General features: G+C 30.0%; 1 protein-coding gene across 1 annotated transcript; it reads left to right on the top strand.

The window, feature by feature from the left end:
* Positions 1-1183: 1183 nt before the first annotated feature.
* LOC116019057 (AUGMIN subunit 4-like) lies at positions 1184-6698 on the top strand. Its single transcript, XM_031259131.1, has 13 exons — positions 1184-1501; positions 1593-1640; positions 1798-1923; positions 2229-2582; positions 2772-2871; positions 3228-3273; positions 4839-4932; positions 5084-5155; positions 5305-5363; positions 5935-6003; positions 6087-6138; positions 6229-6306; positions 6400-6698. Exons 1-13 carry the CDS (start codon positions 1367-1369, stop codon positions 6475-6477), a joined length of 1311 nt encoding a protein of 436 aa, XP_031114991.1. The 5' UTR covers positions 1184-1366; the 3' UTR covers positions 6478-6698.
* The last annotated feature ends 10062 nt before the right edge of the window (positions 6699-16760 follow it).

Genomic DNA, 16760 nt, shown 5'->3' with positions numbered 1-16760 from the left:
AGCAAGGATGCATCACATGTTTGCTAATTTGTTGCTGAGCAAGGCCTTTCTGCATTCATCATCTTTTTGTTAGAAGCTAGCAATGCTTCCAGGCAGGCTTATCAGCTGCATTGAAACTCTTGAACTTCAAGGGTCTTGAATCTGATTTAATAAATTTTTTTACATTGGGCTTGAATCTTACTATACTATTTTCTATTCAAATTGTTATGTGATCATCAACATGTTTCTCTATTTGGTATGATTCATATCTTTTCAAAAAAAAAGTATATACCTTTCCATCATCTCCAAGTACACAGCAGCTCTATTAGTAAGGAACGAAGTATCCTCATCATCAAGGACCATGGCTTTTGCGTGTGTATGCCTTTCCCTTGGCAGCCTATGATTTTGCTGGGTGTTTCCTCTCTGGTTGAGCTTCTGGCATCTCTACATCTAATTCAGAAATAAAGTTAGTAGTATTCGTTGTGATATGAGATCTATTTATACTGTTGATTTAGATGTAAATTGTGATTTTGAATTTTAAATTTATCTGTAAGTTATTTGCATTTCAAAAAATTGTAGTTATTGGAATTTGTAAGCATGCTTTGTTTGTTGCAGTAAATGTGAACACAATAAATGCATTCATACTGTTAATCTGATTTGTACTAATAATTTTACAAATTCATCAAAACTACGTAGTTTTGATTGGGCGGGAAAACGAATGTTTTTTTATTTTCCAGAATCTTGTGGCTTTTATATATATATAGATATAGATATATAGATATAGATAGATATAGATAGATACAGATTTTCATATTATGAATTGGGAGGAAATATTTTTGATTGTCTGATTTGTCTCTCACTTTTAGCCCTCAACAATTTTGAAAGGGAAGATAAACATCCTACTCGTTCTGTTCAAATCTGGGTCGATTAATTGCTCAGCCTTTATTTTGAAATGAAATTGAAGTTGCAACAGTTTGCGTAGATTGGTTGTTGGTCGGAAAATGGTGAAGGAACTCGGCCCCGGAGCTCACAACCTGCCGGCGAATGTTACTCAGTTGATTGACCAACTAGAGCGCCACTGCTTAGCTCCCGATGNTTGTGTGTTTTTTATATATATATATATATATATATATATATATATATATATATATATATATATATATATATATATATATAGAATATAGATATAGATTTTCATATTGTGAATTGGGGGAAAATATTTTTGATTGTCTGATTTGTCTCTCACTTTTAGCCCTCAACAATTTTGAAAGGGAAGATAAACATCCTACTCGTTCTGTTCAAATCTGGGTTGATTAATCGCTCAGCCTTTATTTTGAAATGAAATTGAAGTTGCAACAGTTTGCGTAGATTGGTTGTTGGTTGGAAAATGGTGAAGGAACTCGGCGCCGGAGCTCACAACCTGCCGGCGGATGTTACTCAGTTGATTGACCAACTAGAGCGCCACTACTTAGCTCCCGATGGTTCTCTCATTTCCAAATCCACCTACTATGATCTCCAACTCGTACTCTCTCCATCTCTAGAATTCCCACATTCTCTTAAAAAATTGAATGATCTATGTATTTTTATTGACGTGCTCAGTTACGATGGTGCAGGCGAGGGAGGAGATGACGAAAGAGCGACATCACTATTTGGAAGCGTTGGTAGTAGATCCGCTATTTTCAGAAAATTTTGATAATTTATTATGTTTAGGGGAAATTAAGGCTGTGATTTGTGGTTAATTTTTAGTTTTATTTATTTATTTATTTCTGGTTTGCTTATTTATGCACAATTTGTTCCTTTTATCGATCAATAATGCAGGCAGTTTACATAGAAGCAGTTGGGATGGTGGAAGAATATCAGCAAGCTCTTTCTGTGGCAAATCTTGGTGGTATTCGAGACGTTCAGGGCCACTACCCTCAGATTGGTTTGAAAAACCCTCCTCAGGTTCCTCATTTTTGCACTGTTACTAACTATATTGCGAGAAAAATGCTGGTGAATCATTCAAAAGTAGACTAAATTGCATTTGGAAAACAAATTGGGAGTATGAAGAATGTGTGATGTTAATAATCTTGTTTGTCTCATCTGTTTTATGAAGCACTTGCATGTAAAAAGATATTAAGATTTGAATTTCACTCAAAGCATAACCTTGATAAACCAAAATGTTCATATTTAGAGGAGAATGGATATGCTTAATAAAATGGATCAAGATTTGTTTTGTGATAGTGACACAATACATGAATATATTTTAGGTTTATGAAGCTCTTGAGCATCGGATGGTAGTTGCAGAAGCTGCTCAAAGGTTGAGGCTACCTATGATTTCCAAAGATGGTGAGGTTCAAGATGATGAAATTGAGAAATGGAGTATACTCTCAAGAAGTTCCCTTGACAGTTCAGTCACCAGTGTTACAGTGAGCTCCAGCTCAATTTCAACTAATTTCACTACTCTGTCTGCAAGTGGCACTGCTGTTGCTGGAATTAGTGCTCCATCTAGTAGTGCTAGTGATGCTTCAGAACCTTCTATTGGAGGTGTTCCTAATCGGTACCTTGGAATAACACCTACTTATTTATGGCAAACTCAACTCCTGCAGTCACCACTATCCATGGTATTACTCTTGATTTGTTGGATTTGTAGGACATGATTGTGGGATTGCTAAGCAACATCTATTGAGTTGTGAAGTGTCTGAGTTGTACTTTTAAGCTCCGTCTAAATGTTGTATTGCTAAACCAATTACTTTCTTGAACTGAGTAATTCTTATGGAATAGTTTACACTTTTATTCTTCTGATGATGTAGGACATGGCAGAATATCAGATATTGCTTTCACGTGAGGTCGGGAGTCGGTTAGATGCTAAATGTGATAAGTTAGCAGACGTTGTTGCTATAGATGACATCGGTCAGTCTGCATTGCTAACTTCCTCCATTTATTAATGTTATTGCATCTACACAAGTTACTAGCATTATGATTTTATCCATTTTGAAATTTTGATTGTTCGGTTGAATCTTCATATGCTAGTAACTCGTGTAGTAGATGCATGGTCACCTATTCCACACAAGACTATCTTGCTATCTACTAGACTACTATTGTCCACTGTTTGAGTGTAAAATAAAATATCTAAAGCTATGCGCCTTTAGATATTGGTCAATGTTTGAGATACATGCTATTGCAAATCATACTGATTTTGGCCTGTTTTACCAATCTTGAGCATGTAGAGTTTGCATCTGTTCTGTAACCCAACTTTGATTCCACAGATCCATCAGCTAGTAATCAAATACCAACTGCTCGTCTTCCCGAAAGGTTTTTCCCTCTCTCCCCAAATTATATTCTTGTTATGAAGTTCTTTTCATGAATGACTCCCATGTACACTGAGTTTAACATTGAGATACTATGTTGGTTTTGGTCTACATGGAAAATTTGGATTATTAATTATTAGCGAATGATTTAAGTGGACCCATTCTTGTATTTTATCCTTAAAAAACTCAAATATACATTAAACATATCTATCAGCCTAACAAATTGGAAAAAAAAAAAAACTACTCTGTATTTTGTAGTGGTGGGGGAAATTTTTTCTATTTTAGGTGTACTAGCAAATATCTAGTACGGAGTACTATTTAAAAGTTTCATATCATGCAAATAGAAATACATGTTCAGTTTCTCTATTGACTATACAATATATGAAAAATATGGATTTAATTTGGAAAAGAATGTTTACATAGTGTCATTTTTTCTTAACCTAACATATAAATTAATCATAAAAAGTATATCTTCAATACTATGTTGTCTATTGCTTGACATCTTGTAAAATATAAGCACTTGTTTGGTTACAAATATTTTAAAACATTGCAAACAATCTCATAAAAAGTTTTTTAGATCTCTATTTTATACATTTCTTTTAACCAAGTTTGGCATTTGGTGGTGCTGTGGTGGCCATCCCAAGAGAACCAAACATGGCCTGAAAGTAAAAGCATTTGGATGTAGAAAATGTTGTCATTATTATCTCTTATAATTATGATTTTATATATATATATATATATATATATATATAGAAAATGTTGTCATTATTATCTCTTATAATTATGATTTTATATATATATATATATATATATATATATATATATATATATATATATTCTAATCTAGTAAATAAGATTTCAATAAAAATATGAAATATATATCAATTGAACTCTCAAAAAGAATTTTTACCATGTATATATAATGTTTCCTCACCATATTTTGAATTTCTTTTTTGAAATTTAAATTTATTCATGGATGTCTAAAACATAATTTGGTAGAATATCTTAAATGATATCTATGCCAAGGCCTAATAATATCATTTTAATCAATTTAATAATATTAAAAAGTATAACTACACTAAAATAATGATGAACAGTTGAACACTTCACCTCAGTGTCAATGTTTGTAGCTGCTATACAAAATTTTCCTTACTCAAGATTTAGAAAGAAAAATCAACTGTGAAAATGTCAATATCATTAAAAAAAAATTGTGAAAGCAACTTCTAAATGTGGTCCTTTTTTTTTGTTCTAATACCAAGAACACATTTGAAATACCCATACCTATGCAGTGTCCATTTGGTAAGGTTTACATCTAGAAATAATTATTATGGTTTTATAATTATAGACTCTGAACTATAATCTACTCCAATTTATGGATTATTGACTTAAATAAGCTAATAGTGTTGTTCCATCCATTTCATAATCGTTAAATTTAGCTTCAAGTATTTTAGCATGTACTTCAAAGTTGTTACTCTAACCTCTAGCATTTAACCTTTTATATTTTGTTTTATTAAAGAGTTTTTATGAAGTTCTTAACTGTTTGATAGCTCTAACTTATCATCTGAACAGGGTAAAGTTGATAATTGAGGAGATTGAGAGAGAAGAAGCAACCTTGCGTGAAGATTTGTATTCATCAGACAGAAAATTTGCAGAATATTACAACGTTAGAACTTTCCCATATCCAGGATTCCAGGCTGCATTTTATCTTCTCACTCCTCTTCTTGATCTCTGGATCCAACTATGCCTTCTACTATGGTTAAAAGATCTTCGTTCATGGCATACAAACTGACTTATAATCTATCTTTCAATTCAAGGTTTTGGAGCAGATACTAGGAGTGCTTATCAAGCTTGTCAAAGATATAAAGTTGAAACATCAGCATAAATATGTGAGTTTAGTACTGTATTTTGTTTTCATTAGAACGTATTTTAAGTTATGTGCATGAACATTGTCTTGAAGGTATATATTGAGTGTGGTTCCTGGTCTTTTACCCTTTTCTAGCAGACATTTAATTCTTTTTTATGTATTTACTAATAGGATGAGTTGCAAAAGACTTGGCTGAGCAAAAGATGTGATACCATGAGTGCAAAATTGAGGTATGACTTACCCATTGCTAATTCTTGTTGCTTTTAAAATTATTTTGTCACTGTTTGGTAAATAGTTGTTAGTTGATAGCTGTTAGCTGATTGAGTTAGAGGGTATAACTAGTTGATAATATTAGCTGATTGTATAGAAGTGTTTGGTAAATTAGCTGTTAGCTGATAGCTGTTTGATATAATTTCTCTTTTCAAAAAGCTAATTGAAAAAGTTGTTTTGAGTAGCCTTTTGAATTTTAGCATTTTGGAGTTACAAAAAGTTGATTCACCAAACACATTGATTTTTTATCCAAATCAAATAGCTAATAGTGGTCAAATAAACCAAAATTGGCTGATAGACTAATTATTTTACCAAACAGGGCCTTTATGTACTTTTATTCTTAAACATGGAGAAATTGACACGACTATTTACATGCTTATAATATGGAACTGCTGAAGGATGTATTCATGAATCACCTGTTCACACTTAGCTATCATTCTTGACATCACTGATGCAAGGACCAATACCTTTTTGAACCACTGATCATCAAGCTAAGGTTAATAGGTCGTGGTATTTCTTGTTGTTCTTCAGGGTTTTAGAGCACATTCTCCTGCTTGAGACTTATACACCAGACACAATTCCTGCACTCCATAAAATAAGGTAGAGAAACGAGACTTGACTTGTTCCATTATTAGAATATACTTCTGAGAGTAGAAACTGTGCTAAGTTGATCAATCTCCCAGGAAATATTTGGTTGAATCTACAGAAGAAGCTTCACTTGCATATAATAAAGCGGTATATTTCTCTAACTCTGGTGTTCTTAAGTTGAACACTGCATGTGTCCACATGAAAACTGACCCACATTTAATATTTGATTTGAAATAGGCCACCCGCCTCCGTGAGTATCAGGGTGTTGATCCGCACTTTGACATGATTGCCAGACAATACCATGACATAGTCAAGGTAAAGTAGTGTATATTCTGAGCATTAGTTCCTCTGTCTATTCCTTTACCCTTCTGAAATAAGCTCATATACGATTTCAATTAATTCTCGCAGAAATTGGAAAATATGCGTTGGACTATCCAGCAAGTTGAAATGGACCTGAAGCGTTTGCCCGCTCATCCTGGAGCCTGAGTATTTTGATTCTGTCTTTCCACTCCAGGAGATCAATGCATTAGAGGATTTAAGTTACAAGAGCCCATTGTTGTGTGTATTGCATTTTTATCAAGTTGTCTAATTTACACATCCTGTTGCCAATGTTGCAACTTGCAACAAGAGCATTTAGAGTTGCAACACTAATTAAATACCATGTCAAATAGTAAAATATTTTATTAAAAATTTGGTCTTAAATAGCATTTTTTTTTCTCAATGTATAGTTTTTTTTCTAAAAAGTTGAGTCCCCAACTCTAAGGGCACTACACGCTCTGACTCGATAGGGCATTTGGGGTGATGTAATTCAATGTATAGTTCTGTAGCATTCTTTGGAGTATTTAATCTAGTGGCCAATTTAACAAGTGGATTATGGTTCCTTCTTTTCTAAAGATACCTCAATAGGACCCTTTTTTTAAGAATGAAAATAGAATTATACTCCGTATTATTATGAAAAGAAAAAGTATATAGTATTTAATCACCACAGATGACATACTGTTAGGTCATCTTCAATAGTTTTGATTTTTTCTCAAATTTTGTGTGTGCTCAACATCCACTTCATCATCCACTATTTCACTCAATCACTATATTTTTATTATTTATTTATCTATCATTATTATAAAAATTATAATTACAATTATTATTTTTATTATATTTAAATTAAATATATCAAAATTTGAATAATTTTATAATTATAAATATTTTAACATATCTACATTTAATTGAAATGATAATTATAAAATTAAAATTAAACTACTAATAAATATAATATATAAATTAATTTTATACACTACATGCCACAAAAGATAAAAGAAAAAATAAAGGGTAAAAGATTTAGAGTGCGGTCAGTCCCGCAACGCCCTCAGCGGACGCGTGTGTTACATGTGCCCGCTGGTTGGTCAGTGAGATGCGGTTGTGTTCCACTTTATTTAATTTTTTTAAATTTTTTTTATAATTTGACAAATATGGGGTGTTGCAGGAGAAAAATTTCTCTAAAAATTAACATCTCCATTTGATTTTTTGGTTTCAAAAACTGTGCCAAAAATCTCTATTGGAGAAGGGCTAATTTTGAAAGGGGGACAAACTCCATGACCACAATATAAACAATGTCTAACCCAAAAGTCTAAGACCAATGTATATAAGAGTGTAAAAGGCTTGGCATATGCCCATACAATCATTATATAACTGTGTGGACTAATGTCTAAAAAGTAGTGAAATATAAAAAGTATATTATTTTAACTCATAAAATAAATTATTTTAACACATAAAGTATATTATTTTATCTTGTAAAATACATTATCTTACTCTATAAATTTCATTATTCTAACGCATAAAGTACATTATACGTTATTCTAAGTCATAAAATAGATTATTCTAACAAACAAAATACATTATTCTAACACATAAAATACATTATCATACCCTAAAAGTTTTATTATTATAACACATAAAATACATTATTCTAACACATAAAGTACGTTATTCTAGCTCATAAAATACAATATCTCAACCCTAAAAATTTCATTATTCTAACACATAAAGTACACTATTCTAACACATAGAGTACATTATTCTAACTCATAAATTATTATACAAACCTTTTTGATTTGTGTAATATTCTATATTTTTTTTAAAGAAAACCCAGATAAAAGAATACCAGAAAAAATAATTTTTTAAAAAAATTATCATTTTCAGAACTTATTTTTCAAAATTTTAAACGTACCTTAAAAAATATCTTTGGGAATATTTACAAATTTTATTTTCATTCAGTATTTAATTAATTTTTAAACTCTAATAAAAATTTATATGACATTCACCTCTATTTCTTTTCATCTTCAAATTTGCTATGGCAGAACAACATTTCAAACCTTTTTTAAATCATCGTAGAAACTAGAAAACATCAAGAGACTTCCATCACGTGACTAAGAGCATATTTGATAATACAGAATTTGGATTTTGTTGGTGTATTTTAAGAAATATTTTGCATTAGAAATTTGATTTTTAAAAATATAAGGATATAAGTGAGATGATTTTGAAGTCACAGGGTGTCAATTTTGACACAATTAAATTGCTAATCTTCTTTTGAGAAATTAAAGCAGTAAGATTTGTTGCACCATTATTATAATTCTGATTTAATTATTATTTATTGTTGATTTATTTTTTTAATTAGTCAAGATCCTACTTTATTAGGATCCTATTTTCGAATTGTTTTATCCTATTTTCTAGTCTTCAGACACCTATATAAATGATCTAGGACAAACTTTGTAATAGGATAAGACAACACAAGACAAGACGTGGCATTATCATATGCAATATTATCCTTCTGTTATTTTCTTTTTGTCTCACATTTGCTGTCAGGGTTGTTACAACACCAATTTTAACATACCTCTGTTCTTGTGATGAATCTCATGATGTGTCAAATAAGGAACAAATGGCTATTTTCTTCGCTACGTGAATAAAAAAGGGTTGTGTTATTGAGCTCCTTTTGGGTATAGTGCATGTTTTTGATACAATTGCTTTGTCACTAAAAACAACAATTGAGTCATTATTTTCCAAGCATGGACTAAGTTTGTCTAGATTACGTGGACAAGGTTATGACATGACTAGCAATATTCGAGGTGAATTTAATGGTTTTAAAAGTTTAATCTTGAAGGAAAATTACTGTGCATTTTATGTTCATTGCTTTGCTCATCAACTTCAATTAACACTTGTTGCGGTGGCAAGAAATGAAGATTGTGCTGCTTCACTTTTTCAAAACATTGGTACTTTGCTAAATGTTGTTGGAGCTTCTTGTAAATGCTATGATATTCTTATGACATGTTTGGTTGGCAGGAAGTGCTTTTCTTCATTATTCTTCTCTCCGTCTCGTAATTTTCTTCTTTGTTCTTGCAATCTCTCCTCTATTCTTTCTTCGTTCTTCTCACCATTTTGTTCCTCCTCTATCAATATTCAACATCACAGCTCAGACACTACTCATAAAGAAACAAGTAAAAACCTAAATATTTCAATATTTGAGACTTTTCACAACAGCGTGTTCATCTTCATCCCAAAACTCACAGATTTTTATTAACAAAAAAAGGTTAATTTACAATGTGTTTATCTTCATCCCAAATCACACAACAAACCTAAATTTTTTAATTCACAAATTAAGGAGAGAAAAAGAAATAACAATGAAAAAAAACTAACCTGAGTCAAACACGAGTTATCATCTCTGACCAGTGACCACCATCTCTTCGATTCTCCCATTTTCTTCTCCTTTCTACTCGTCACTCACCAGCCTCTTCAATTTCTTTGATTTTTTTGCAAGTTTGCAACAGTGGGTAGGGTTATATCTATGGATTTGGGTTGGTGGGTTAGAAATGGCCAATGGGCCATGATCGCAAATTGGCAGGCTTAGGTGCTTAACATTAATAATAATAATAATCTATATTATATATAAAAGCATTATCCTCCTCTAGAATTTTTCCTCCCAAATGTAGGGGTATTTTAGTAATTAATATGGTAATTATAATTATAATAATAATAATATTATTATTAAATATTAATAATATTAATTATTATTATTGAATAATATTAATGATAGAATAATATTAATTATAATTGGTTATAATAGGTTATTAGTAATTATGGTAATTATTATGAGAATAATATTAATGAGATAAAAATGTGATTTTGATTGTTAAAATATTTTATAATATTTATCTAAATGTACTCATATTCTGGTTGAGATACAAAAATTATGAATGTCAATATTATATATGCTAATAATATCTAATAATTGTAATTGGCAAGTCCCATGTAAAATTAAATCAAATATTTATTATATTTTATTTTCAAATCATTTCCAACCAATTCTCAAATGGTAATAACCTACTAACACGAATTGTTTGCTTACATAATATTATTTTATTAAATTAATTTGTTCATTAAATCGTAACAAATACTAACATATTAATATAATGTCACTTATACACGGTAATGTATGTGCAATAAAATTGGTAATATTTATATATACACAAAAATTGTCTTCAAAAAAAAATATATACACGAAGATCACGTCCATAAAGTCATCATTTATTAGTAGAAAATTAAATCAAGAATATGATATATTATTGGAATTGAAAATTAAATCAAGAATACAACATATTATTGGAATTGAAAATTACAAAATAATATCTATTAATTATAAATTAATTTGTTCATTAAATCGTAACAAATATTTTCAATCATATTATATTATATATANAACAACAATTGAGTCATTATTTTCCAAGCATGGACTAAGTTTGTCTAGATTACGTGGACAAGGTTATGACATGACTAGCAATATTCGAGGTGAATTTAATGGTTTTAAAAGTTTAATCTTGAAGGAAAATTACTGTGCATTTTATGTTCATTGCTTTGCTCATCAACTTCAATTAACACTTGTTGCGGTGGCAAGAAATGAAGATTGTGCTGCTTCACTTTTTCAAAACATTGGTACTTTGCTAAATGTTGTTGGAGCTTCTTGTAAATGCTATGATATTCTTATGACATGTTTGGTTGGCAGGAAGTGCTTTTCTTCATTATTCTTCTCTCCGTCTCGTAATTTTCTTCTTTGTTCTTGCAATCTCTCCTCTATTCTTTCTTCGTTCTTCTCACCATTTTGTTCCTCCTCTATCAATATTCAACATCACAGCTCAGACACTACTCATAAAGAAACAAGTAAAAACCTAAATATTTCAATATTTGAGACTTTTCACAACAGCGTGTTCATCTTCATCCCAAAACTCACAGATTTTTATTAACAAAAAAAGGTTAATTTACAATGTGTTTATCTTCATCCCAAATCACACAACAAACCTAAATTTTTTAATTCACAAATTAAGGAGAGAAAAAGAAATAACAATGAAAAAAAACTAACCTGAGTCAAACACGAGTTATCATCTCTGACCAGTGACCACCATCTCTTCGATTCTCCCATTTTCTTCTCCTTTCTACTCGTCACTCACCAGCCTCTTCAATTTCTTTGATTTTTTTGCAAGTTTGCAACAGTGGGTAGGGTTATATCTATGGATTTGGGTTGGTGGGTTAGAAATGGCCAATGGGCCATGATCGCAAATTGGCAGGCTTAGGTGCTTAACATTAATAATAATAATAATCTATATTATATATAAAAGCATTATCCTCCTCTAGAATTTTTCCTCCCAAATGTAGGGGTATTTTAGTAATTAATATGGTAATTATAATTATAATAATAATAATATTATTATTAAATATTAATAATATTAATTATTATTATTGAATAATATTAATGATAGAATAATATTAATTATAATTGGTTATAATAGGTTATTAGTAATTATGGTAATTATTATGAGAATAATATTAATGAGATAAAAATGTGATTTTGATTGTTAAAATATTTTATAATATTTATCTAAATGTACTCATATTCTGGTTGAGATACAAAAATTATGAATGTCAATCATATTTATTATATTATATATGCTAATAATATCTAATAATTGTAATTGGCAAGTCCCATGTAAAATTAAATCAAATATTTATTATATTTTATTTTCAAATCATTTCCAACCAATTCTCAAATGGTAATAACCTACTAACACGAATTGTTTGCTTACATAATATTATTTTATTAAATTAATTTGTTCATTAAATCGTAACAAATATTTTCAATCATATTATATTATATATATGCTATAAAAAAATACACGAATTACGAATTCTGCCTGATATACAAAAATTATGAATGTCAATCATATTATATTATATATATGCTAATATATTACGAATGTCAATCATATTATATATAATAATAATAATGATGATGATGTATATTTGTTCCTTAATTGGCACCTAATTGATAGAAAATGAAAAAGGAAATGAAAATCACTAATTGACTATAAAAAAAAAAGATCCCTAATTGATTGAAAATGAAAAAGAAAACAGAAATTAATCGTTAATACTAGAAAATGAAAATTGAAAAAGGGAATGAGAATTACTAATTGCCTGCAAATAAAAAGAAAAAGGATCCCTACGCCATGCCTATAAAATGATAAGATCAAACTTGGGTTTGCCTTCCCCCTGTGCACTACTCAAGAGATTCAAGAATTGGATCCTCTCTCTAAGGTTTTTCCAAGAATGGTGGTTGCCATCATTCTCGGTCTTGATCGTCGTCGCCATTAACATTTCCATTGGTCTGTATTCTCTCTCGGTTTTCTTCCTAATTTCTAAGTTTTCCACATGTATGCATNAGAAACATGTATGCATATGTTTAAAGATGGGTCCTTTTTTGTTTTTAAGTGTAATTGACTAATAATAATTGTCTAATAATTATTATGGTAATTAAGCTAAACATTGGTCCTATTAGATAATATAATATAATTAAATTATTTTCTATTTTTCTCATATTTATTTTAGTAATAATATAATTACATAAGTCATATTACATATCGATATTTTATGATAATTGTAAATAAACAAGTCATATATTATTCAATTAATTGTGTAATACTTTTGCACTAACCTTATAATCAAATAAATGTATAAGTTCAATATTAGAATTTTTTATAATTTCATCTTTATTTTTAATATCTAAATATATAATAAAAAATAAATTGCGCTATATAATATTCGATGTCATCGCACGGATAATTGGACAATTATTTGCTCTAATTCAAGCTAGGAAAACATCAGAAAACATAATCAATCCAACCAATTTCATTAATTGCGCTATATAATATTCGATGTTACAATTTATATAATTGTATATCGATCCAAATATTCTTAAAATATTATAAAAAATCCATTCCGTGAAACGCACGGGCGAAAATACTAGTAATAATAATAATAATAATAATAATAGGGACATATAAGTCTTTATACACAATATTCCTTACCATTCCAAACCCAACCAAACACTGGAATTCATATTCCCAGTAATTTCTTTTCCACAAACCAAACAATGGAATTTGTTTTCCTCATAATTTGTTTTCCATGGAATTTGAATTCCGTTTCTTTTCAATATTTTCCAGCGAACCAAACGGGCTGTTAGAGAAAGTCAAGCTACTAAAGTTGGCAGATTATTGTGTGGACCATACAGCTATGTGGATCATAATAAAATGTACATTTTTAATTTACTAAATGTACATTATTTTTGTACTGAATGTACATTATTTTTATACTATAAAAAATAATGTACATTTAGTACACAAATAATGTATATTCCCTGAATACAATGTACATTATTTTTATATTGAATGTACATTATTTGATAGTATGGTCCACACAGCTGTGTGGACCATGGTCCATGCAATAATGATTGACTAAAGTTGTTGAAGTATTAAACCGTTGTGAACTTATTATTGGTGGAGGACTTAACCAAGAAATGGGCCTCAAACAAGCGGGTGATACTCGATCCGATGTGGTTCTCATTACGGTGCGTGCCTCAACATTATCTTATTGTTTTCATCCATTCTTGATGTGCTTCAAAATGTGGTTGAACATGGTTTGAATTCTAAGCAAAGGGTTGAAAGTCAAAAGTTATTGCAATTGATTCGATCTTTTGATTTTGTTTTCACTCTACACTTGATAAGAAGTGTGTTGGAAATTACTAATGAATTGTCAAAAATTTTGAAAATAAAAATAAATAAAAAAAAGAGAGAGAGAGAAAAGGTACAAATTAGCCATCGAACTATTTGGAATTAGCATTAAGCTATCGAACTCGGATAAACTCCAAATAGGTCACTAAACTTAGAAAAACAAAGCAATTACGCCACTAAATCGGAAAAATAACAATTAACATTTTTAACATGTCCTTTGCCTATTCCGGTTACCGACGACGACTTTTTCGGCGACCGGCGATGACGGAATCGTCGCCAGAGAAGACAACCAGAGGTCGCCTTCTTAATTGCTAATTTGTTTTTGATTTAATGGCTTTATTGTTTTATTTTTCTGAGTTTAGTGGCTTATTTGAGTTCGATAGCTNAGAAACATGTATGCATATGTTTAAAGATGGGTCCTTTTTTGTTTTTAAGTGTAATTGACTAATAATAATTGTCTAATAATTATTATGGTAATTAAGCTAAACATTGGTCCTATTAGATAATATAATATAATTAAATTATTTTCTATTTTTCTCATATTTATTTTAGTAATAATATAATTACATAAGTCATATTACATATCGATATTTTATGATAATTGTAAATAAACAAGTCATATATTATTCAATTAATTGTGTAATACTTTTGCACTAACCTTATAATCAAATAAATGTATAAGTTCAATATTAGAATTTTTTATAATTTCATCTTTATTTTTAATATCTAAATATATAATAAAAAATAAATTGCGCTATATAATATTCGATGTCATCGCACGGATAATTGGACAATTATTTGCTCTAATTCAAGCTAGGAAAACATCAGAAAACATAATCAATCCAACCAATTTCATTAATTGCGCTATATAATATTCGATGTTACAATTTATATAATTGTATATCGATCCAAATATTCTTAAAATATTATAAAAAATCCATTCCGTGAAACGCACGGGCGAAAATACTAGTAATAATAATAATAATAATAATAATAGGGACATATAAGTCTTTATACACAATATTCCTTACCATTCCAAACCCAACCAAACACTGGAATTCATATTCCCAGTAATTTCTTTTCCACAAACCAAACAATGGAATTTGTTTTCCTCATAATTTGTTTTCCATGGAATTTGAATTCCGTTTCTTTTCAATATTTTCCAGCGAACCAAACGGGCTGTTAGAGAAAGTCAAGCTACTAAAGTTGGCAGATTATTGTGTGGACCATACAGCTATGTGGATCATAATAAAATGTACATTTTTAATTTACTAAATGTACATTATTTTTGTACTGAATGTACATTATTTTTATACTATAAAAAATAATGTACATTTAGTACACAAATAATGTATATTCCCTGAATACAATGTACATTATTTTTATATTGAATGTACATTATTTGATAGTATGGTCCACACAGCTGTGTGGACCATGGTCCATGCAATAATGATTGACTAAAGTTGTTGAAGTATTAAACCGTTGTGAACTTATTATTGGTGGAGGACTTAACCAAGAAATGGGCCTCAAACAAGCGGGTGATACTCGATCCGATGTGGTTCTCATTACGGTGCGTGCCTCAACATTATCTTATTGTTTTCATCCATTCTTGATGTGCTTCAAAATGTGGTTGAACATGGTTTGAATTCTAAGCAAAGGGTTGAAAGTCAAAAGTTATTGCAATTGATTCGATCTTTTGATTTTGTTTTCACTCTACACTTGATAAGAAGTGTGTTGGAAATTACTAATGAATTGTCAAAAATTTTGAAAATAAAAATAAATAAAAAAAAGAGAGAGAGAGAAAAGGTACAAATTAGCCATCGAACTATTTGGAATTAGCATTAAGCTATCGAACTCGGATAAACTCCAAATAGGTCACTAAACTTAGAAAAACAAAGCAATTACGCCACTAAATCGGAAAAATAACAATTAACATTTTTAACATGTCCTTTGCCTATTCCGGTTACCGACGACGACTTTTTCGGCGACCGGCGATGACGGAATCGTCGCCAGAGAAGACAACCAGAGGTCGCCTTCTTAATTGCTAATTTGTTTTTGATTTAATGGCTTTATTGTTTTATTTTTCTGAGTTTAGTGGCTTATTTGAGTTCGATAGCTTAATTGCAAATTCCCAAATAGTTCGATAGCTAATTTGTATCTTTTCCCAAAAAAAAAAAGAAGATCAAGATATAGTTAATGCTATGGAATTGGTTAAAATAGCCAAACAAGCGCTACAAAAGTTGAGAGATGATGGATGTATTCATTTCTTGTTGAAGTTGCATTATTTTGCAAAAAACATGACATTTTAGTGTCTAGTATGGATGATATCTACATTGCTCAAGGAAGATCAAGACGTAAAGCAACAAAAGTTTCAAATTTGCATCATTTTCAAGTTGGCAAGACATAAAGCAACAAAAGTTTGAAGTTTACATCATTTTCAAGTTGGTGTGTTCTATGTTGTGATTGATAAACAACTTCAATATTAAATAATCACTGAACACTAAATTGCTTCTTTGTGTAACATGTCTCAATCCAATGGACTCATTTGCAGCTTTTGATAAGGAAAGGTTAGTTTGTATGACTCAATTATTTATCCTTTTTGAATTTTCCACTACAAATCCGTCACTAAAAGGGTTTAGCGATGGAATCTGTCCGTCACAAAAA

This window comes from Ipomoea triloba, chromosome 5 (assembly GCF_003576645.1).
Source record: "Ipomoea triloba cultivar NCNSP0323 chromosome 5, ASM357664v1".
NCBI lineage: Eukaryota > Viridiplantae > Streptophyta > Magnoliopsida > Solanales > Convolvulaceae > Ipomoea > Ipomoea triloba.
Note: the sequence above shows the minus strand (reverse complement) of the source record. Positions and strands in the feature narration are given on the sequence as shown.